The 22,389-nt window shown below is 41.4% G+C and overlaps 3 protein-coding genes across 3 annotated transcripts in view; 1 reads left to right on the top strand and 2 right to left on the bottom strand.

The window, feature by feature from the left end:
• Positions 1 to 10,518: 10,518 nt before the first annotated feature.
• Positions 10,519 to 14,733, bottom strand: fbxo4 (F-box protein 4). Its single transcript, NM_001139841.1, has 5 exons — positions 14,438 to 14,733; positions 13,093 to 13,337; positions 11,988 to 12,628; positions 11,683 to 11,855; positions 10,519 to 11,346 (listed from the first exon to the last, which is right to left on the bottom strand). The coding sequence occupies exons 1-3, from the start codon at positions 14,594 to 14,596 to the stop codon at positions 12,259 to 12,261; spliced, it is 774 nt and encodes a 257-aa protein (NP_001133313.1). The 5' UTR covers positions 14,597 to 14,733; the 3' UTR covers positions 10,519 to 11,346; positions 11,683 to 11,855; positions 11,988 to 12,258.
• Positions 14,734 to 14,805: 72 nt separating this feature from the next.
• rimoc1 (rab7a interacting mon1-ccz1 complex subunit 1) lies at positions 14,806 to 19,529 on the bottom strand. The gene is given in 7 exon segments (XM_014171141.2): positions 14,806 to 15,831; positions 16,011 to 16,125; positions 16,247 to 16,378; positions 16,923 to 17,069; positions 18,075 to 18,134; positions 18,137 to 18,186; positions 19,401 to 19,529. Coding segments are annotated over 7 exon segments (846 nt in total). The 5' UTR covers positions 19,507 to 19,529; the 3' UTR covers positions 14,806 to 15,595.
• A 297-nt stretch (positions 19,530 to 19,826) lies between these two features.
• The window catches only part of oxct1a (3-oxoacid CoA transferase 1a), a 119,843-nt gene continuing 117,280 nt past the window's right edge, over positions 19,827 to 22,389 (top strand). The window contains exon 1 of the mRNA XM_014171139.2: positions 19,827 to 20,102. Within this exon, the coding sequence (XP_014026614.2) occupies positions 19,998 to 20,102 (105 nt within the window). The 5' untranslated portion in view covers positions 19,827 to 19,997. The remainder of the gene's footprint in view (positions 20,103 to 22,389) is intronic.

Below are 22,389 nucleotides of genomic sequence, written 5' to 3'. Positions count from 1 at the left end.
AGGGCTTTGTGATGGCCACTCCAATACCTTGACTTTGTTGTCCTTAAGCCATTTTGCCACAACTTTGGAAGAATTCTTGGGGTCATTGTCCATTTGGAAGACCCATTTGCGACAAAGCTGTACCTTCCTGACTGATGTCTTGAGATGTTGCTTCAATATATCCACATAATTTTCCTCCTTATGATGCCATCAATTATATGAAGTGCACCAGTCCCTCCTGCAGCAAAGCACCCCCACAACATGATGCTGCCACCCCCGTGCTTCACGGTTGGGATGGTGTTCTTCGGCTTGCAAGCCTCCCCCTTTTTCCTCCAAACATAACAATGGTCATTATGGCCAAACAGTTCTATTTTTGTTTCATCAGACCAGAGGACATTCCTTCAAAAAGTACGCTCTTTGTCCCCATGTGCAGTTGCAAACCGTAGTCTGGCTTTTTTATGGCCGTTTTGAGGCAATGGCTTCTTCCTTGCTGAGCGGCCTTTCAGGTTATGTCGATATAGGACTCAGTTTTACTGTGGATATAGATACTTTTGTACCTGTTTCCTCCAGCATCTTCACAAGGTCTTTTGATGTTGTTCTGGGATTGATTTGCACTTTCGCACCAAAGTACGTTAATCTCTAGGAGACAGAACGTGTCTCCTTCCTGAGCGGTATAATGGCTGCGTGGTCCCATGGTGTTTATACTAGCGTGCTATTGTTTGTACAGATGAATGTGGTACTTTCTGGCGTTTGGAAATTGCTTCCAAGGATGAACCAGACTTGTGGAGGTCTACAATTTTTTTCTGAGGTCTTGGCTGATTTCTTTAGATTTTTCCATGATGTCAAGCAAAGAGGCACTGAGTTTGAAGGTAGGCCTTGAAATACATCCACAGGTACACCTCCAATTGACTCAAATTATGTCAATTAGCATATCAGAAGCTTCTAAAGCCCTGACATAATTTTCCAAGCTGTTTAAAGGCATAGTCAACTTGGTGTATGTAAACTTCTTACCCACTGGAATTGTGATACAGTGACTTATAAGTGAAATAATCTGTCTGTAAACAATTGTTGGAAAAATGACTTGTGTCATGCACAAAGTAGATGTCCTAACCGACTTGCCAAAACTATAGTTTGTTAACAAGAAATTTGTGGAGTGGTTGAAAAATGAGTTTTAATGTCTCCAACCTAAGTGTATGTAAACTTCCCGACTTCAACTGTACCACAAAGGCTATGCTTAATTTAATTCAAATGGAATTTATCCTCCTATTCTTCACTTAATGTCCCCTATAATGCATTTAGTAAGGGTTCACACCGAGTGAGTAGCCGTTCACCACCACTGTCAGCAGCTTGCTCTCTATTGAATTATGGTGGCAGGAGCTGAGAGCGCCGCAGGCTTCACTCACACATACATTCACACACACATGCACGTAGGCACAACCTAATAGCATTAATGCTTTCATTGGGAAGGACGTGTGTGTGTGTGTGTGTGTGTGTGTGTGTGTGTGTGTGTGTGTGTGTGTGTGTGTGTGTGTGTGTGTGTGTGTGTGTGTGTGTGTGTGTGTGTGTGTGTGTGTGTGTGTGTGTGTGTGTGTGTTTGTAAATGACAATTATCAAAGCATAAAAAGTCATATACCGGGTTTTGCATACTTAGAACTGACGGAAATCATAAAAAAGTGAACCCTATACACAATTCCACTTCATCTCATTTACTAAACAGGGACCGAGAAGATGTGAGAACACATGTCTATATCTGATGAAGACTAATAGCCTCACATCGGGTCTGACACTGGTTTTTACCCGCCATTTGCACAATGCACCATGACTCCTTACCCAGTCAGACGCATAAAAAAACCCCACATGGGACGGATGGAGGGATGGACTGAGATGGTAAAATTGAAGTGAATTGGTGTAGCTTCTGTTTGGATGTGGAGGATCTACAGAGAAGCAGCGTTAGAGCCCCAGTCAGTGGCAAAACAAGACAATTAAAACAGACGCCCACTCTAATTACTGAATGCATCATGCAAATGTTCATTTATAAGAGTCTGTTTGTGTTTTAATGTAGGCTGTTATCACAGAATATAAATCAAGGACTTAACACTGATGAAAATAGGGAAGGTGGGGGTGGAAAGTGAGTACAGGAAGGAACCCAGGGAGGAAGAAAGAAAGAAAAAGATGGAGCATTTAAAAGAAGGAGAAAATCACCCAAGCTAAAACAACATGGTGCAAGACTTGAAACATTGTGAAAACAAAATAGAATTGCATTTACTTTCCTATCACTTTTACTTTGTTATAACTGCATGGCTAACTTTTATTATTACCTTGAATGGAGATTGACATAATCAAGTTTCAAGTTGTATTAGTCATATGTACGGGATACACATGGTATACACCATCCAACGTCAAATGAGAGAAAGGGATGAATGAAGGGGTGGTGACTGAGGGGTTCTCTTCATTGGCATTTAAAATGTATTTCACATTAAGTGAATTTAGATCTGTAAAATCAAATCTAGATGCTACATTTATAAAAGAGAACTTGGCTCCTATTAAATATAAACTGAACAATGTGCACTGCATATTTGTAAGGTAAATGTGACTTTTTGCACATTGGATTCAATAAAATCAATGAAACTATGTTTGTAGTCTGTGTGAGATAAATAGTCAGGCAATAACAAACAGCACATTCAAACATCCTCTCTCCTAGAGCAAGAGTGATTCATTATGGAAGCCACACAGGGGGGAAGAAATAATTAAAAGATAGAACATTTAAAAGAAGGAAAAAATCCACAAGCTAAAACTTCGGGTGCAGGAGTGAAAGATTGGGAAAACAAATGAGAGAAAGGGATGAATGAAGGGTTGATGATTTTTATCTGTTTATGTATTCCACATATAGTGGATTTAGATCTGTAAAATAAGATGGATAGATGCAATACGTATAAAAGCGACTTGAATCATATTATATAAGTAAAAACTGGAGAATGTGCACAGCACATTTAATAATCATAAAAATAAAAAAAGTGAAATTGTAGACTGTATTTCCCATGCTCAATGCGCATATTTGTGAGGTAAATATGTTTTTTTGCACTTTGGATTCAATGAAATCAATGAAACCATGTTTGCTGTCTGTGTGGGATAAATAGTCACGCAACAACAAACAGCATATTCAAACATGCTCTCTCCCAGGGTAAGAGTGATTTATTCTGCTTGTCAGTTAGCAGTTTTGATTGAAAAGGGAACCTTACCCGAGACGCACAGAAAAAGTGCCTTTTGGGAAGTGTGTGTGTGTGCGTTTCAATGTGCATGTATGAGTGGTAGACAAGGTAAAAGAGACTCTTTTTTTAAAAGCAGCTCATGCCAAAATCAACCATAAGCTTTGAATTTAGGGTTTTGCCAATTTTGGGGTTAAAACCACTAATGTTTGACTTGTACCTGTTGATATTGATAAAAAAAAATGTTTAACAAACTTTAGTCAAACCGTTATTGACATCACTACAGTATCTACATTCTATACTGAGAAAACATACTCATATAGAAATCCAGCTAGACTAGGCAAGGGGTCAAATATGACTATTGAGACTATACAGGACACACTTCTCTGTCCAATACATTTCCTACATGACATAAAAATTGAGGAAAACCTGGTCTGGTCTTATTTACTCAGAGAAGAGAGACAAAGAGACGAGCCAAGGGCAGTTTGTCGCTTATGCTGTGTACTGAACATTTTTAACTATCTTTTGCAATCATGGCAATGACATCTTTCTGTCTTTCTCTGCTCTCCCTCATTGACCTTTGCTCTTTCGCTGTCCTTGTTCCCTCCCTTTCGTTTGCGCCCTCTATTTGTCTATATTTTACTAATCACCCTCTCCAGGAGCTGACCTAGGAACCTATGGTTGTGTTTGGTTAAGCTGTGCAACACTGTTCACATTGTGTCACCTCCTAATTCAGCACAAATATATCCCACCAGGGGAATCCAGCCTACCATGGGACTTCAAGTTTTTCCAATAGCACATGGTTGCATTGAATTGTAATGTTTTTGATAACAGTTGTGTAATTACATCAGATTCTGTATACATGTAACAGCTGACTATTGACTGCATGAAGAAGTAAATTGGTTTGTGTGTAGTGTTCTGTTCACTGTTCCCACTGACGCACACACACACACACTTATCCAGCATTGTTGCTGATGGCTGTGAGGCTCTTCACACCAGTCTTTATTAAATGGTTCTCTGGGATGCCACACAAACCAAGCCCGGAGAGAGAGAGAAAGACAATCAATCACTTAATCACTCACACACACAAATACTCTCTTTCTCTTCTCTCCTCTTCCACAAGACGTCACACATCCTGGAGGGAAGGAAACCAGAAGCAGCCGTCGATCTGGAACCCATCCCCCTTCCAGAACATGACCCTTGAACCAGCCCCACCCTCGAAGTGTATAGATTTGGCCCCAGCTCTAGTTCCAGTCTCAGTCCCTGCCTTGTGTCCAACCTCTAGTCCCTAAACCCCTATTCCATACAAATCCAAGCCATCTCCAGTTCCCTCTATGTGGGTAGAGGCAAAAAAGACATCCATGCCCCTACTGGGCTCCAGCAGACTGCCAGAGAGTAATAACAAATTATATTAATATTCCCTGCATACCTGCTCTAATGGGGGGTTCCCACACTAGGTGGAACACCCACATAGGTGTATGCACACACACACACTTTCAAATTAGGGATCACTCATGAGTTTGTAAATGTGTAAAATCAACCTCCAACAGAGGTTGTCAATATATAATTGAATATTACTGAAACTGAAGAAAAGGCAGAAGTGTCATAAAGTTCATCGTCTGAGGAGGAGAAATCATCGGACCAATATGCAGCGGTTAAGGTGCTCATCTTCTTTTTATTTAGAAGGGAAAAAAATACTCATACAAAACAAACGACAAAAAAACAGTCCCGTAAGGTGCTCAGACTATACGAGGAAACAACCACCCACAAACACAAGAGAAAACTAACCCACTTAAATATGGCCTCCAATTAGAGGCAACGACAACCAGCTTCCTCTAATTGGAGGTCGTTCCAAAACCCCACCATAGAAATAGAAAAACTAGATAAACACATAGAAATAGAAAACATAGAACATCAACCAAAAACCCCGAAACACACTAAAGAAACACCCCCTGCCACGCCCTGACCAAACTACAATAACAAACAATCCCTTTTACTGGTCAGGACGTGACAAGAAGGGGCAATTAGTTTCATTTTCAATATTATTCAATATTACATTCACACCCCAAAAACAGCCAGCTGACTGTGTCTGTGTGTGTTTAAGTGACTGAGTAGAGGGAGAAGCAGGGAGATACAGTTGAAGTCGGAAGTTTACATACACTTAAGTTGGAATCATTAAAACTCGTTTTTCAACCACCACAAATTTCTTGTTAACAAACTATAGTTTTGGCAAGTCGGTTAGGACATCTACTTTGTGCATGACACAAGTCATTTTTCCAACAATTGTTTACAGACAGATTATTTTACTTATAATTCACTGTATCACAATTCCAGTGGGTCAGAAGTTTACATACACTAAGTTGACTGTGCCTTTAAACAGCTTGGAAAATTCTCGAAAATAATGTCATGGCTTTAGGAGATTCTGATAGGCTAATTGACATAATTTGAGTCAATTGGAGGTGTATCTGTGGATGTATTTCAAGGTCTACCTTCAAACTCAGTGCCTCTTCGCTTGACATCATGGAAAAATCAAAAGAAATCAGCCAAGACCTCAGAAGAAAAAAAATTGTAGACCTCCACAAGTCTGGTTCATCCTTGGGAGCAATTTCCAAATGCCTGAAGGTACCACGTTCATCTGTACAAACAATAGTACGCAAGTATAAACACCATGGGACTACACAGCTGTCATACCGCTCAGAAAGGAGATGCGTTCTGTCTCCTAGAGATGAACATACTTTGGTGCGAAAAGCGCAAATCAATCCCAGAACAACAGCAAAGGACCTTGTGAAGATGCTGGAGGAAACAGGTACAAAGTATCTATATCCACAGTAAAATGAGTCCTATATTGACATAACCTGAAAGGCCGCTCAGCAAGGAAGAAGCCACTGCTCCAAAACCGCCATAAAAAAGCCAGACTACGGTTTGCAACTGCACATGGGGACAAAGATTGGAAAAGGGGGAGGCTTGCAAGCCGAAGAACACCATCCCAACCGTGAAGCACGGGGGTGGCAGCATCATGTTGTGGAGGTGCTTTGCTGCAGGAGGGACTGGTGCACTTCACAAAATAGATGGCATCATGAGGATAGAAAATGATGTGGCTATATTGAAGCAACATCTCAAGACATCAGTCAGGAAGTTAAAGCTTGGTCTCAAATGGGTCTTCCAAATGGACAATGACCTCAAGCATTCTTCCAAAGTTGTGGCAAAATGGCTTAAAGACAACAAAGTCAAGGTATTCGAGTGGCCATCACAAAGCCCTGAACTCAATCCTATAGAAAATTTGTGGGCAGAACTGAAAAAGTGTGTGCGAGCAAGGAGGCCTACTAACCTGACTCAGTTACACCAGCTCTGTCAGGAGGAATGGGCCAAAATTCACCCAGCTTATTGTGGGAAGCTTATGGAAGGCTACCCGAAACGTTTGACCCAAGTTAAACAATTTAAAGGCAATGTTACCAAATACTAATTGAGTGTATATAAACTTCTGACCCACTGGGAATGTGATGAAAGAAATAAAAGCTGAAATAAATAATTCTCTCTACTATTATTCTGACATTTCACATGTTTTAGATAAAGTGGTGTTCCTAACTGACCTAAGACAGGGACAACAAAGTGGAGGGAATTTGTCCCTAAAACAGGGAATTTTTACTAAAGATTAAATGTCAGGAATTGTGAAAAACTGAGTTGAAATGTATTTGGCTAAGGTGTATGTAAACCTCCGACTTCAACTGTACATCCTGTTTAGAGCAGCCTGCTGTATAAAGGAGCAGTTGTCACAGTAAAGCCCTCATTCTTCCTCTATTACGTCCAGTCTGATTTCACCATCTAGAGAGCGCTGCTGCCATCTCCCTTCTCTATTCACACTGGATTTAATGCACCCAAATTGCACCAATTATGACTGCATTCTAAATCTGTTTTTTCATGACGATGATTACTACAATTTTGCGACCTTTTGCGGCGGGGGTGCAGAAAAGAGAAGGTTAGGGGGACGATTCTCCACTTTGTTGCCAAGGGAACCAGAACAAAAGACAGGCGTTAAAGTACATCAGTGCTTCATTGACTTTGGCACATTATCCTATTACAGTTGACAGTGTGTGCAAGGGAGGGATGAAAATCATCTGCTTACTTCCACAAGGGACATGAATAAAACAAAATGATAAAAGGCACTCGGTTTCCTGTCCGCCCATATCTGACATGAATGGATAGGTCAGAGCAAAGGTGCTACTGTAGTATCATGGTCACCTACCAAAGCATGGTTCGTCAGAGAGAAGTTAGAGGGAATAGAAAAATCTGGTGCATTTTCAAAGAACTGATTTTGAACAGGGTTTATGAAAGAGGTAATTTGGTAAACTCTCTTATACACCTCTTTCAATCTATGCCAGCCAGGGGTTTCATGGGGCTCACGCTCTTAATTTACTGTATCAGACAATAACATCCATGCTTTATCGTTCAGCAAACAGTTCATTCTTCATTATAGTTTAGAAATTTTAGGTTCTGTTTTTCACACAAAAAGCTCCAACTTGTCTACATTCTACACCGCTTCCCCTGGCCCTGAGAAACAGGAGCAGGCCTGCTCCCTGGTGATGGAAACAGGAACATTCGCCTCCCCCCGTCAGACAGATGTGAATTCATTTCAGTGTGCCAATGCTGACCTCAGAGAAAAACAGCCACCCAGAACTGGTGTAGCAACCTGAGGCAGGGGGTGCATCTCAAAACTTTAAAATGGCTTCCTCTCTTTGTCTCCTCTCCTTCCAGTCTGTACTCATCTGAAAACATGGAAGAGGTGAAAGATGTCCCTTTCTTCTTCATATATAAATATAGTTGAAGACGGAAGATTACATACACCGCAGCCAAATATATTGAAACTCAGTTTTTCACAATTCCTGACATTTAATCCTCGTAAACATTCCCTGTCTTAGGTCAGTTAGGATCACCACTTTATTTTAAGAATGTGAAATGTCAGAATAATAGTAGAGAGAAAGATTTATTTCAGCTTTTATTTATTTCATCACATTCCCAGTGGGTTAGAAGTTTATATACACTCAATTAGATTGTTTAACTTGGGTCAACTTTAACTTCAATTGTTCAATTTAGGGAAAACATTTTGGGTAACCTTCCACAAACTTCCCACAATAAGTTGGGTGAATTTTGGCCCATTCCTCATGACAGAGCTGGTGTAACTGAGTCAAGTTTATAGGCCTCCTTGCTCGCACACACTTTCAGTTCTGCCCACAAATTTTCTATAGGCGTGAGGTTAGGGCTTTGTGCAGGTCACTCCATTACCTTGACTTTGTTGTCTTTAAGCCATTTTGCCCCAACTTGGAAGAATGCTTGGGGTCATTGTCCATTTGGAAGGTCCATTTGCGACCAAGCTTTAACTTCCTGACTGATGTCTTGAGATGTTGCGTCAATATGTTCACATCATTTTGCTCCCTCATGATGCCTCCTGCAGCAAAGCACTTCCACAACATGATGCAGCCACCCCCGTGCTTCAAGGTTGGTGTTCTTCACCTTGCAAGCCCCCACTTTTTTCTCCAAACATAACGATGGTCATTATGACCAAACAGTTCTATTTTTGTTTCATCAGACCAGAGGACATTTCCTAAAAAGAACGATCTTTGCCCCCATGTGCAGTTGCAAACCGTAGTCTGGATTTTTTATGGCGGTTTTGGAGCAGTGGCTTCTTCCTTGCTGAGCAGGCTTTCAGGTTATGTCGATATAGGACTCATTTTACTGTGGATATAGATACTTTTGTACCTGTTTCCTCCAGCATCTTCACAAGGTCCTTTGCTGTTGTTCTGGGATTGATTTGCACTTTTCACACCAAAGTACGTTCATCTCTAGGAGACAGAACGTGTCTCCTTCCTGAGCGGTATGACGGCTGCATGGTCCCATGGTGTTTATACTTGCGTACTATTGTTTGTACAGATGAACGTGGTATATTCAGGCATTTGGAAATTGCTCCCAAGGATGAACCAGACTTGTGGAGGTCTACAATTTTTTTTCTTCTGAGGTCTTGGCTGATTTCTTTTGATTTTTCCATGATGTCAAACAAAGAGGCACTGAGTTTGAAGGTAGGCCTTGAAATACACACAGGTACCTCTCCAATTGACTCAAATTATGTCAATTAGCCTATCAGAATCTCCTAAAGCCATGACATTATTTTCTGGAATTTTCCAAGCTGTTTAAAGGCACAGTCAACTTAGTGTATGTAAACTTCTGACCCACTGGAATTGTGATACAGTGAATTTAAGTGAAATAATCTGTCTGTAAACAATTGTTGGAAAAATGACTTGTGTCATGCACAAAGTAGATGTCCTAACCGACTTGCCAAAACTATAGTTTGTTAACAAGAAATTTGTGGAGTGGTTGAAAAATTAATTTTAATGACTCCAACCTAAGTGTATGTAAACGAGTTTCAAAATAAAGTTATTTGTTTCTGGCCATTTTGAGCCTGTAATCGAACCCAGAAATGCTGATGCTCCAGATACTCAACTAGTCTAAAGGCCAGTTTTATTCCTTCTTTAATCAGAACAGTTTTCAGCTGTGCTAACATAATTGCAAAAGGGTTTTCTAGCTCCCTCAAGACGCCAGGACAGCGGAGTCAATCACCACCTTCCGGAGACACCTGAAACCCCACCTTTTTAAGGAATACCTGGGATAGGATAAAGTAATCCTTCTAACACCCCCCCAAAATATATATAGATGTACTATTGTAAAGTGGTTGTTCCACTGGATATCATAAGGTGAATGCACCAATTTGTAAGTCGCTCTGGATAAGAGCGTCTGCTAAATGACGTAAATGTAATGTTGGGCCTCTGTACGCCTATGTAGATATTCCATTAAAAAAATCTGCCGTTTCCAGCTACAATACTAATTTACAACATTAAAAATGTCAACACTGTATTTCTGATCAATTTGATGTTATTTTAATAGACAAAAAAAAAATCGCTTTTCTTTCAAAAACAAGGACATTTCTAAGTGACCCCAAACTTTTGAATGGTAGTATATATATATATATATATATATATATATATTATATTTTTTTTACATTGGTGCAGATAAAGGAAGAAATTAAAAGGGTTGGAAGCCACTTTCGACAAATAAGATGAACTACAGAGCAAATGCCTGTCTGTTCCACATACTCAGCTCACCGATGTTTCTGTGCTGTGACCCACCAAAAGCTTTTGGAATTCTACTTTGACACAATGAATAAACAAAACTTGGTCTTTAACCACAACCGAAAACAAAATCAGCCACAGCCCATCATTTGGTAAACAGTGGACTATTCCACATGTACTCCAAACTCACAGTCCTGAAAGAAACAACACTTCACTGAGGTACATACACATGTATGTATTTTCAGTTCCTTTATAACAACTTATAGAGGGGTAAATAACAATATGAACAATTAAAGAAAATAAAAATGCACATTTCATTGTATAAAATTGCATAAATTATATGAAAGAAATAGATGAATAATTGCATGATTTCCCTAAATAAAAAGTATCAAAAAAATATAATTGCCATATCAATATGATTCTAAAGTACACAGTAGTAGTAATATCAAAACCATTCATTCACCTTCGTAATATTAATTACAGTACCATAGCTACAGTTAAAACTTGTGTTTTATTTGTGTACAACCCACTATTGGCAACAACAAAAAAATACACTATTTACCCAATAATAACTTTTTTTAATGTAATTCATTGAAACAAGGCACATCAGAGGGAAAACATTCCTTCAGAAGCATTTGTGTCGGTTCTTTAGTGTGTTGTTTCGGTCCTGAAGGTTTTTCCTTGGACAGATAGTTACAGCCTGAGACCAGAACACCCCAGCAGCCAGGATATCCCATCTAAGACACCAGACAGAGACTCTGCTACTGTGTCCTGAACCTGGAAAGAGACATGGCCAAATATAAAGGGTATTTCACACAGACAAGACAAGACAGACTGACTCACCATCCAGGGGTTGGGCAGCATGGGCAGGCAGAGTCTCTGAGCCATATCCACACAGGGGGTTCTGGTACTACTGGAGCTGGTGGTTCTGATCTGGTCTGGTTCCTCTCTGGACACACAGGACAGGACCAGGAGGGGTCTGGAGGATGAGCCTAAGGCAGGGTCCACCAACGCCTGGATCTGAGCCCACTCCACCTCATCACCTAATAGGAGACAGACACATCATATGGTGACATTTTGACAGGGCAGTTGTAGAGATGTTGCCATAAACAGCTGCATCATTTCTAATGCACGGCATGACACATACAGTCATACAAAATGAGATTGGAATACAGAAAATCGCGATTACATTGTGTCACAAATAAAGAGTAAGCATCTACTAAATGACCAAAAGCCTGCAAGGAGACAACAAGGCCCTAGGGTTGCAGATGCAGGCGATAGTAATGGAATGGGGCTTTGGGCTCACCTTTCTCTGGCTCGGCAACAAGGCCCCAGGAATAGGAGCAAGTATGAGGAATGTAATGGAATCTTGCTATTACCTCTTCCTGGCTCTGCGTTGGCCACATAGATGAACCCATCCACCGCCTGACACACTGCCTGGACCTGAGGGGTGGGGCTAAAATGTGGGTGTCCTGATTGGTCCGTTCCCTCCTGGATGAAGAGTTTGTTGCTGACACTCTGCTGCTCCATGCGGGCTCTCTCCCTCTCTGCCCTGTACACACAACCACAACGGGTAATGGTAGACATATACACACACGCATGCACATGAGCGCCATTGCAATACCTTGAATGGTAACACTACATCCCAAATCAGTCATAGGAGGACAATACTGATAACACTAACCTGTTGGTTGAGTAGAGAGTCAGAATGTTGAATTTGTGCTGGTTTTTGTACATGTAACTAATCCCAGATCCAATACCTGGAAAAAACAACATTGGTTTTGTTTAGTTGGTGAGCCCCCCCCCCAAAAAAAACAAAGGCTTTAGGTGGGCCGCCCACCACAGCACAGAACTTGGCAACTGCTTCTGGTTGGTCAGTACTAGTGCAGGATGGTTTTACTACGGTTCGCCATGTACTGTACCTAACTTACCTATTCAGCATTCAGCTGTTGAGATTATTGTAAGCAAATACAATTCAGGTAAGACCAATATGGTGGATGTTTATTGTAACTGTGTCTATTTTGCTTTCGCCTGCAACAGAAAGTCTCGAGGAGGTTCACCCTGTAAAAGGATGGATCAGAGAGGACAGTGGGTAACCCACCGTTGATCTGTCTCTGGGGTATCCCTGCTACAGGGAGCACATCTGGGGTGTGCATGAGCCTGGTCACCATGGAGACATCCAGCTGTTCCATGCCGGGGCCAAACATGGCGTAGCGCGGCTCAGTGGTGGTGGCCACTAGCGACTGGAGGAAGGAGGTCACAATGCTGTATGGCGGCCTCTGGGGAAACCATTGCTGTCTGCAGGCTGGGTAGCCCTTTAGATAACTAAGAAGGGACAGGCAATTATTACTTAGGTAGGCAGGGAGGGACAGTTCCATTGCTGAAGTTAGTGACTAATACATTTGGACGACCAATTACTCAAGCAAAATGTCTTGACAAGTCTGACTTGTATGGCCTCCTGGAAAATCAATCTACCAACCAAATGCATTCACAATCTTTCCATAGCCTGGGTACTAGACTATATATGCATTCGACAAGGCTTCATTACTTACATTTTTGTCATTTAGCAGACACTCGTATCCAGAGCATCAGTCAGTGCATTCAACTTAGGTAAGATGTGTTCGTATATAAACTGTATTTTAATGTTTAAGGACTCTTGGAAGATTAGTCCAAATGGGGACTAAAAGAGATCCAAATCAAATCAAAATCAAATCAAGATGACCAAATATCACAGTAAATCCTTGTCTTCCTCATGCATTCCAATACCAGAGTTTCAGACCAGTACCTACTCTGTCATGAAGTCATGACCTGGCTCCTCCATCTCCTTCTCCCCCACACACAGAGGGGTATGTAAGGCCTCTAACCGGGGCATGGTCACATGGTTGATGGAGGGCCATTTAGGCATGTCCCTGACCAGAAAGTATCTCCATAGTAAGGGGTCTCTGACCATAGCCCTCCAGTAGCTACTAGTGGCCCCCAGACGACAGAGGTCCACAGGAGACAGCAGGGTCATGATCAGGAACTGTAGGTCCACCTGTAGTGAGAAAGACGGGGAGAGAAGGAGGAGAGAGTGAAGTATTGAATCTGCTGGTTGATGATGGTGCATACGACTGTTTTGATGAGTCTACACATCAGGGTCATATTCACCAAACATTCATAGGCACCACCAAACGAAAGAAAATGGACTTGGACTACCTGAACTGGTCCAATAAGAAAGGCTCTGGCCTAATAGTATTTATGCTGCAGTAGTTTATGTGTCGGGGGGCTAGGGTCAGTCTGTTATATCTGGAGTATTTCTCCTGTCTCATCCGGTGTCCTGTGTGAATTTAAGTATGCTCTCTCTAATTCTTTCTTTCTTTCTCTCTCTTGGAGGACCTGAGCCCTAGGACCATGCCTCAGGACTACCTGGCATGATGACTCCTTGTTGTCCCCAGTCCACCTGGCCGTGCTGCTGCTCCAGTTTCAACTGTTCTGCCTGCGGCAATGGATCCCTGACCTGTTCACTACTATTATTTGACCATGCTGGTCATTTATGAACATTTGAACATCCTGGCCATGTTCTGTTATAATCTCCACCCAGCACAGCCAGAAGAGGACTGGCCACCCCTCATAGCCTGGTTCCTCTCTAGGTTTCTAGGTTCCGTGTGGCTCAGTTGGTAGAGCATGATGTTTGCAATGCGAGGTTGTGTGTTCGATTCCCATGGGGGACCAGTACGGTCAAAAATAAATGTATGAAATGTATGCACTCGCTACTGTAAGTCGCTCTGGGTAAGAGTGTTTGCTAAATGATGTAAATGTTTATTCCTAGGTTTTGGCCTTTCTAGGGAGTTTTTCCTAGCCACCGTGCTTCTACACCTGCATTGCTTGCTGTTTGGGGTTTTAGGCTGGGTTTCTGTACAGCACTTTGATATATCAGCTGATGTTAGAAGGGCTATATAAATACATTTGATTAATAGGTTACCCACCCAATGCATAAGGATGACCAGTACATTTCTCAAATGTCCCGTAAATTAAAATTTCCACGTTACTTGCCCTATAATCACAGTATGTTATGGCATTTCTCATTTGATCCCTACAACAAAAAATCTAATCTTGTGAAGTAGCCAACTAGCTTTCATAAGGCCTGTATCTTACGGGTAAACAGTCCAAAAAGCCCGGCGGTGCATCTTCACTGATGACTTCTGCTGCATGCGCCTGATCATTGACGTTTTTCCTTGCATTGAAGTACTTCTCTCGGAACTGTATGAGACTTCGTATAACTCCAGATTCGTCGCTGTGACTTTTCCCTGACATCTTGCTTTGGCAATAATGATAATGCGTCTGCGCTGTCCTTTATGTGCTAAACATTTATCAAAGCTCAAATAGGGTGCTAGCTACTGTGAAAAGTGAAGTTGACAACGAAGGCGACGTTTCTTGTAGTTAGCTGTTCACCCACTTCCTTGTTGTTGGCGTGAAAGAGGTGCATTGTGGTTATATTACGGTGCAATACGTTTTACAACTCATTTTGAAACCAACATACAGTATTTATTTTCAATGACGACATAAAATTAAATGAAAAACATTTTCCTTCAAAACGAACACCAGAGATTCTCCATTTAAATGCATACTATCAAAATATCAAAGTTTCCATCACTGGGACATTACTCCTTGTCAAAGTGTGGGCAAAAAAATTATGTTTTATAAGTGAGAAAAAGAAGTCGCATATTACAAAGCTGATATCTTAAAGAAAACTGTACATACTGGAAAATGTTCATGAATCCATCAGTATCCAACTCTGTGTATTCCCCACCTTAACTTTTTTTGTAATATATATTTATATAAATGCAATTAATTTAAAAAAAAATTCAAAACAAATAAATAAAAACAGTTGCTGTGCGATGTCTCATTACCAGGTGGATTATCATTAATCTTCAAACAATCGTTTTATTTTTTGTAACAATGTGTTATTTTCTTAATCTTTTAATATTATTATTCTACCACATTCTCAGAGCATAACACATGCCCGTCCAACAGTCCAGAATCTGGAAGATAAGTGCTTCTTTCAGGAGATAGGGAGAATAACATTTCATTAACATCCCTCCATACCTTTGCCCCTTCATTCTTCCCCTCCCTTTGCCCCAACCTTCCCCACCTATGTCAGCCAGAGCCTTTCAGAACGGGAAAAAGTTGCTCCTAGAAACTGATCTAAGGTCAGATTCCCCATCCCCCTCTCTTAATGCTTAGCATTACAATTTGATCATCTGATCCAATATCAGTCCCTATGGGCAACTTGTACACAGAGCCCTCCCCAGTTCACTGTAAGATACTAAGGATCTCCTTGGCATTCTCAGTGTTCCAGCCCTGGCCCTGAAGAGGGCCCTCACAGGCCAGCACGTATTTGTGCAGGATCTGTGTCCCAATGTCCCGGAAGTGGAGCCGGTCCTCTTTGCGTTCTGTAGAATCAACGCTGCAGTCCTCGTACTTCACTGCCCAGAAACACATCTCCCCGATGTACATCATTGTCAACAGGTGGGTGTCTGAAAAGATGCCTGTTGGAAAAACAAAATAAATCAGACGTGTTCTCATCCTTGACAAAAGAATAGTCAACAAAACAAGCATGTAATATAAATTAAGTGAAGAAAAAGGTTGTCTTGATAATGTCAACTGAACAAATGTGTAACATTGGCACAATATTAAAAACAAGCCATAACAATCCAATGATGCTTACCATCAGCCAGGAAGTTGGCAGTAGCAGAGTCATGAAACACCACCCCGTCATTGAGCTTGACAGAGTTCCTCACCTGCAGCATCCTCATCAGGTAGCGTACACCCTCCTGAAGACACTGAAAAAAGACAAACTGAGAATGAACAACCGGCACTCTGCTAGTGGTAGGAGCACTGAAATTCAAGCCATGCTTGCTATATCAAGTTAGAAGTTTGCCAAATGAGTGGAGGTGCCCCTACCTTGAGGAAAGTGGCCTTGTTCTTCTTGATCCACTGCTTGCGTTGGTGGAGGGTGTGGCAGTACATGTAGAGCAGTGCTCCACGTCTCCAGTAGAGGCACTCCAACACCTCTAGCCCCAAGACTGACTGCACCTGGAACAGGGAGAGCTGTCAGTTAGCAATAGTGTGTATGTAATAATATTTGGAAGATAAATACACAATGCAGAGAGAGTACAAGAATAGTACTAATGATCAATGTAAAGTGTTTTTTTCTGTAATAGGGAATTATTGATCAATGGTTCAGAGACATGGGAGGAGTATGTCTTCTGAAATAGGATACTTGTTATTTGGCCATTGGCTAGTTTTATCGCAAGGAATTCTAATTGGTCAACCACAGGCTAGGGCTGGGTCTTAACTACATGCTGTTACTTTGTTCTGTGGCGAGAGAATCACTGACAGAGCATCACTGAGGACAGGGGAGAATGACCATCTACTGCCCTGTATGATTTGTCCTCTTTGAATAAACCTATTTTCCTCCCCCTGATTTGCTTTGGAGTTTGTGTTATTGAAGAATAACACATTTCTAACAAGTGTAAAGTTACTATTTTCATGTAGTGAACAAAATACTCGGTGCATATGAGGACCTTGGCACTTGCATTGCCCTTCATGATGGGCTGAGTCTCTTGCACACACACACCTCTTGGGCCGGTGCCAGCCTCCCTGCCAACACCTCTGGCTCTGTGAGGTCCTGCAGCAGCTGTTGGATCTTAAAGGGCGAGCAGTCCTCTGGGAACTCCTGGTCCACCAGCTTGTTCTCTTCATAGAACGTGATGTCCAGGATCACCTACACACACACACAAAATACACACTAGTCTTATTCTTCACTTTAACACATCATTTGACAATTATAACTGTGCAATTTATCCATTGAGGTCTGCTGTGCTTATTCACCGTATTAATTTATTGATTTTTGGTTAACATTTGACAGGCATCACATGCCACTTTCAACTCTAATGCAGGTGAATTGCAGACTTTTTGTAGAGCCTTGATTTGTCCACAAGTTGTTGGCCAATTCTTCCATCATTAATGCAAAGGATGCAAGAAAATCTCTGTCTCTCCACCTGGCTCTTGTCACCAACCTATGTCTACAACTCTGCTATGGTGGGTGGGGATGATGTGGATATGGATGTGGGGATGATGTGGAAGTTATGTCAATGTTGTCAGTAGCAAATGTGTCAAGTCACGGTTTATCACTGCACTTTGAAATTAACATTCAAATCTTTTGAACTCTTCTGATTTCCATATTTGTGGCCTAGCTCCACTACTTTTTTGAAGTCCATCATTATGTCCTTTCATCTTTGAAAGTAGTCACTGATCTTGTATGGTCTGACAAGTGAAAGGATGAAAACATTGCATTCACTAACAGATCAGTGATTGAGTTGCTTCTAGGAAGTGAGGAAGGATACATTTAAAAAAATGTGTGAACATAGTCAGAGGACACTGGTCAGTTAACTTCCAGCATCAAGGACAAAGAAGTGTGTATGCGCTCTCACACCTTCAGGCTAATTTAAGCTCATGTCATTGGATGACAACAACTTAATACAATTGAGTACTATCATCCCATTTCAAACAGCAGGTGGAACATTCTGTGCAGACAGAGACATTTGGGGGAATTTGCTAGTCTCGTGATCCAGCCTGAGCGTGCCATATATCTCACCAAAACAGAATGGTATCAATTTCCTTTATCAGATATGTAGGGAATTGAATGATAACATTTGAATCGACACCTAGCCTAAAACATTTTGTCCAGAATCTATCTAGAACAGTTATATTTAATGACCTGCAATACCTGAGTGTAATCCTGAAGCAGTTTAGGGAGACTGCTACTCTCTCCCCCTTGTCTGTAAAAAAGCTTTTCAACTTGTCTAGTATCGCAGAAGCATTCTGTAAATAGTCATCATCTAGGAGAAAATAAAGTATGTTAAGGACATATTACAGGCCTATATGTAAACAGTGCATCTCATGTTTACAGAGTTCAATGTATCAATTAAAGTGTTAGTCATCATAAACACTGATCATATCTATGACTTTACAAAGTCGTTTCACAGAGAGTGGCATGATGGCATATAATGTAAGGAACTGCCCCCTTGAGTTAGTCTGTAAAAAACAGTGTGTACAATGGTGGACATAGGCTATGACAGTGTAGACTAGAGACTAAGTATTACTTGCATCAATCACATATTAAACATTTGTTTAGCGACACCCATTTTATTTCACCAGAATCAGTAGTGTGTGCAGTACGTAATGTCGAAATCACTTATAACACGCAGTCAGAGAGATGGTAGTAAATTAAATTGGATAATTGGCCGTGAACCCAAGCTACACAACGTGGAATACATGAACCTTGTTAGGCTAGCTAATCCATGCAACATAGCAGTATTTAAGAATAGACTAGTTAGAACACAGCTTGAACCACTAACGTTGGGTAAGGCCCGGGTTGGTGTGCACGGTTTCTGCGGCCAACTAGTTAACGGTTTCTCTCCTGATTCAGCGGATCTGGACAGAAGAGCATCGCTGCTTGGTTGTGGCAAGTCGATGGGTTGTGTTGATGTTTTTAGTTAAACTAACGTTATAAAGGGCATTGTGCAATCTACCTACAATACTAGTATAGGCATTGAATGTGTCGAAAAGTAAATTATAAATGGACCATAGCTCGACAGTATCTTTGTCGACACATTAAGTTAACGCTGTTAGCTGGCTATACGCTACCTAACTAACGTTACCTAGCACAGCATTACCTACCAAGCTTGCTCGCTAAAGCTAACTTAACTAGTTAAATCACGTTAGCTACGAAGCTACGAAGCCCAGCAAACACACCTAGCTAGCTAGCTAGTTAGTTATCTAGCAAACGTATGCTTTGTGTCATAACTACGGTTTAGGGTTGTTGCAATACCAAGGTGACCAAGGAAGTAACGCAGTCTTTTTACGCCTGCTACGTTCGATTAGTATAGTAGCTAGCTACGACATTGGTCAAGTGTATATGGTATTAATTAGGTAGCACTAGCTAATATAGCTTAGCTAGCTAGCGGAAAATAACTTTCAACTGGACACGAAGTGCATCAACGCGACATTACCTTTCTTGACAAATTATCACTGTAACTTTGCGTACACATACCTTGTTTCTCAGTTCTGAGACTGGCGCACTTATTGTCCAACTCAAAAATCCTTCTCTCCAGCTCAAACCCCTGTCGTCTGCAGTCGTCCGCCATGACTAAACACATTGTCACGTGACGCTATGATTATTCACGTGATGAAAGGTCTTTATTTGATTTCTGCGGCACTTTGATCCACGACATGTTTGCTCCAAATATCCATGGATTTGTCCACTCTGTCAATTGCATATAATTATGTTATTGGTGATTACATTTATATAGTGCAGTCAATGCTGGTTTGGGGAACCCACAGTGAAGGAGGCTTGGTCCAGCCAAGAACATGTATAACAAAATGAATAGTTATTTTTAAATCGGTTGATAGCATATGGGCTAGGTTAGAACAAAAGCCCGCGCACTCGGAGCCATGAGTGGCTAGCAGCGAAACGGTTAAATTATAATGAGCTTCGCCGAGCCTCTGTCTCTCCTCCGCTAGCCCCGCCCCGTACACCCTTCTAGTTTCAGTGTCATTTAACCAGCTGGGATCACACACACACACAACACAAACGCCCGGTAGCCCACGTTGCTCATCATTTTGAAGACTGGTGGTTAGCTCCAAAAACATGGCGGCCCTCAAAGTATTGTCAAGAGCGGAGAATTTATTATTGAAAAATCTATCTGCCACCTGCAGACCCAATTTGAACTCCATCACCCATTCCATGTTCAAGGTCAGTATCAAAATGCGTCAATGAAATAACGTTAGACTAAATACGAATAGACCGCTATATAGCTAGCTAACTAGCTACAGCGATTGGGAGACTTTGCCTTTAGTGCTTGGGACACATAGGGCACCTTCAATTTTAACCCCTAAATTGAAATCCAAATTAATTATTTTAATTTACAGTATAGGCTTGCCCCATAAAATATTGGATGAAGTAGCTAATGTTAAGCTACCAGTAATGATGATACCTTTTTATAAATGCGCGTGACGTTTGATGCTTCCATTCCATGCTATTCATCATAGGTATTTCCTAGCTACAGATTGTACACCAGACAATGTGATGTAACCAAATCTTTTTTTATCCATAACTGGATGTTACAGGTTTGCCTATGCAAAACGTCTCCTTATTTTTCTTCAAAGCTGGTATTGGCAATACTTTCTTTGTTCTCAATTCGGCCAAACATGACCAAAAGTATGTGGACACATGTTCGTAGAACATTAATTCCATTTTAAGAAGAGCAACTGTAGAAATAAACAGGGTTTATGACTTTGTGCCTGTGGTAACTAGTGACGACCAGGTACAACTCCGATATAAAGTGTTTTTCCTCAAAGTTGCCGGGATGTCACGTGTCCTAGTTATATCAGTGCACTTGTAACAACCTCATTTTTGTTAACCAAATTCGACACTCATTGACCTCCATACAAAAACTCCTTGCTTGGTGTGCGAACCCCCCCGAAATAACACCAAAATCATGGGCATTCATATGGAGTTGGTCACCCCTTTGCTGCTATAACAGCCTCCACTCTTCTGGGAAGGCTTTCCACTAGATGTTGAAACATTGCTGCGAGGACTTGTATCGATTCAGCCACAAGAGCATTAGTGAGGTCGTGCACTGATGTTGGAAGATCAGGCCTGGCTTGTAGTGGCGTTCCAATTCATCCCAAAGGTGTTCAATTAGGCTGAGGCCAGGGCCCATGTGCAGGCGAGTCAAGTTCTTGCGCGCCGATCTTGACAAACCGTTTCTGTATTGACCTCGCTTTGTGCACAGGGGTATTGTTATGCTGAAACAGGAAAGGGCCTTCCCCAAACTGTTGCCACAAAGTTGGAAGCACAGAATCGTCTAGAATGACATTGTATGTTGAAGCATTAAGATTTCCCTGGAACTAAGGGGACTAGCCCAAACCATGAAAAACAGCCCCAGACCGTTATTCCCCATCCACCAAACTTTACAGTTGGCACTATGCATTGGGGAAGGTAGTGTTCTCCTGGAATTCGCCAAACCCAGCTTTGTCTGTCGGACTGCCAGATGGTGAAGCGTGATTATCACTCCAGAGAACGCGTTTCCGTGTCCAGTTGCAGGTGGTACGTTTGAATTTAGAAAATGCTCTGTTATAAAAATAAATCCATTATTTGCTCCATGAAGTAATCCAATAATGTGTACGCCACCATCTTGTCTATTTCAAATCTTCTCCCGAAAGGAAGAGGCGAAGCGAAATAGGGACAATTGGCCCAAAAATCTGTCGTATTTCTTTTCTTTCTTTTTTTCCCTCACCAAGCGAGGAGTTTTTGTATGGTCAATGAGTGTCGAATTTGGTTAACAAAAAATGTAATGGCTTATTTGTCTAATGTGGCTTATTTGATTGAATAGAAGTTTCGTAATGATTAGGTTGTTACAAGTGTACTGATATAACTAGGACACGTGACATCCCGGCAACTTTGAGGAAAAACACTTTATATCGGAGTTGTGCCTGGTCGTCACTAGTTACCACAGGCACAAAGTCATAAACCCTGTTTATTTCTACAGTTGCTTATGTTAAAATGTGATTTTGAACCTAACCTTGACCACACTGCTAACCTTATGCCTAACCTAACCATAAAAGCAACATTTTTACGATATAGACAATTTTTACTCTGATTGTGGTAACTAGTGGAAATCGTCGTGCTTGTTGTTCACACGTGTCCCACTTGATCTTGCCTCCTTCCGATTGCCTTCTATTTTTGAAGACTGTGCGCTTTCGAGCGGATCACTTTTGTTAAGTCGGTGGCCATCGTTATTCACTGCCTTTCAAAGTGTGTTGCATTATGGGGATAAAAATGGTCAGACTTGCCCCTACATGTTGACTTCATGAACTTGACAAAAATCATGTGATCAAAGGTCAAAGTTTTGACTGCAGTTGACTACAGGTTTCTGTAGTTGCTCTTCACCTACTTCATCCAGCAGCTATCGCCTGCATTATGGGAGGATCTATTGTCAACTAATCCTTAGGGTGTTTTTGTTTCACACGTGAATGTG

This window comes from Salmo salar, chromosome ssa24 (genome assembly GCF_905237065.1).
Source record: "Salmo salar chromosome ssa24, Ssal_v3.1, whole genome shotgun sequence".
In the NCBI taxonomy this organism is placed as follows: Eukaryota; Metazoa; Chordata; class Actinopteri; order Salmoniformes; family Salmonidae; genus Salmo; species Salmo salar.
This window is presented reverse-complemented; position numbering and strand designations above follow the sequence as displayed.

Excerpts from the sequence above, each read along its gene's own strand:
- fbxo4 (NM_001139841.1), bottom strand. The coding sequence starts at position 14,596 with ATGTCAGGGAAAAGTCACAGCGACGAATCTGGAGTTATACGAAGTCTC. Across the intron at positions 13,338-14,437 it reads GCTTTTTGGACTGTTTACCC|GTGGACCTACAGTTCCTGAT; the intron begins GTAAGATACAGG and ends TTCTCACTACAG. Across the intron at positions 12,629-13,092 it reads GGTCATGACTTCATGACAGA|TTATCTAAAGGGCTACCCAG; the intron begins GTAGGTACTGGT and ends GTCCCTTCTTAG.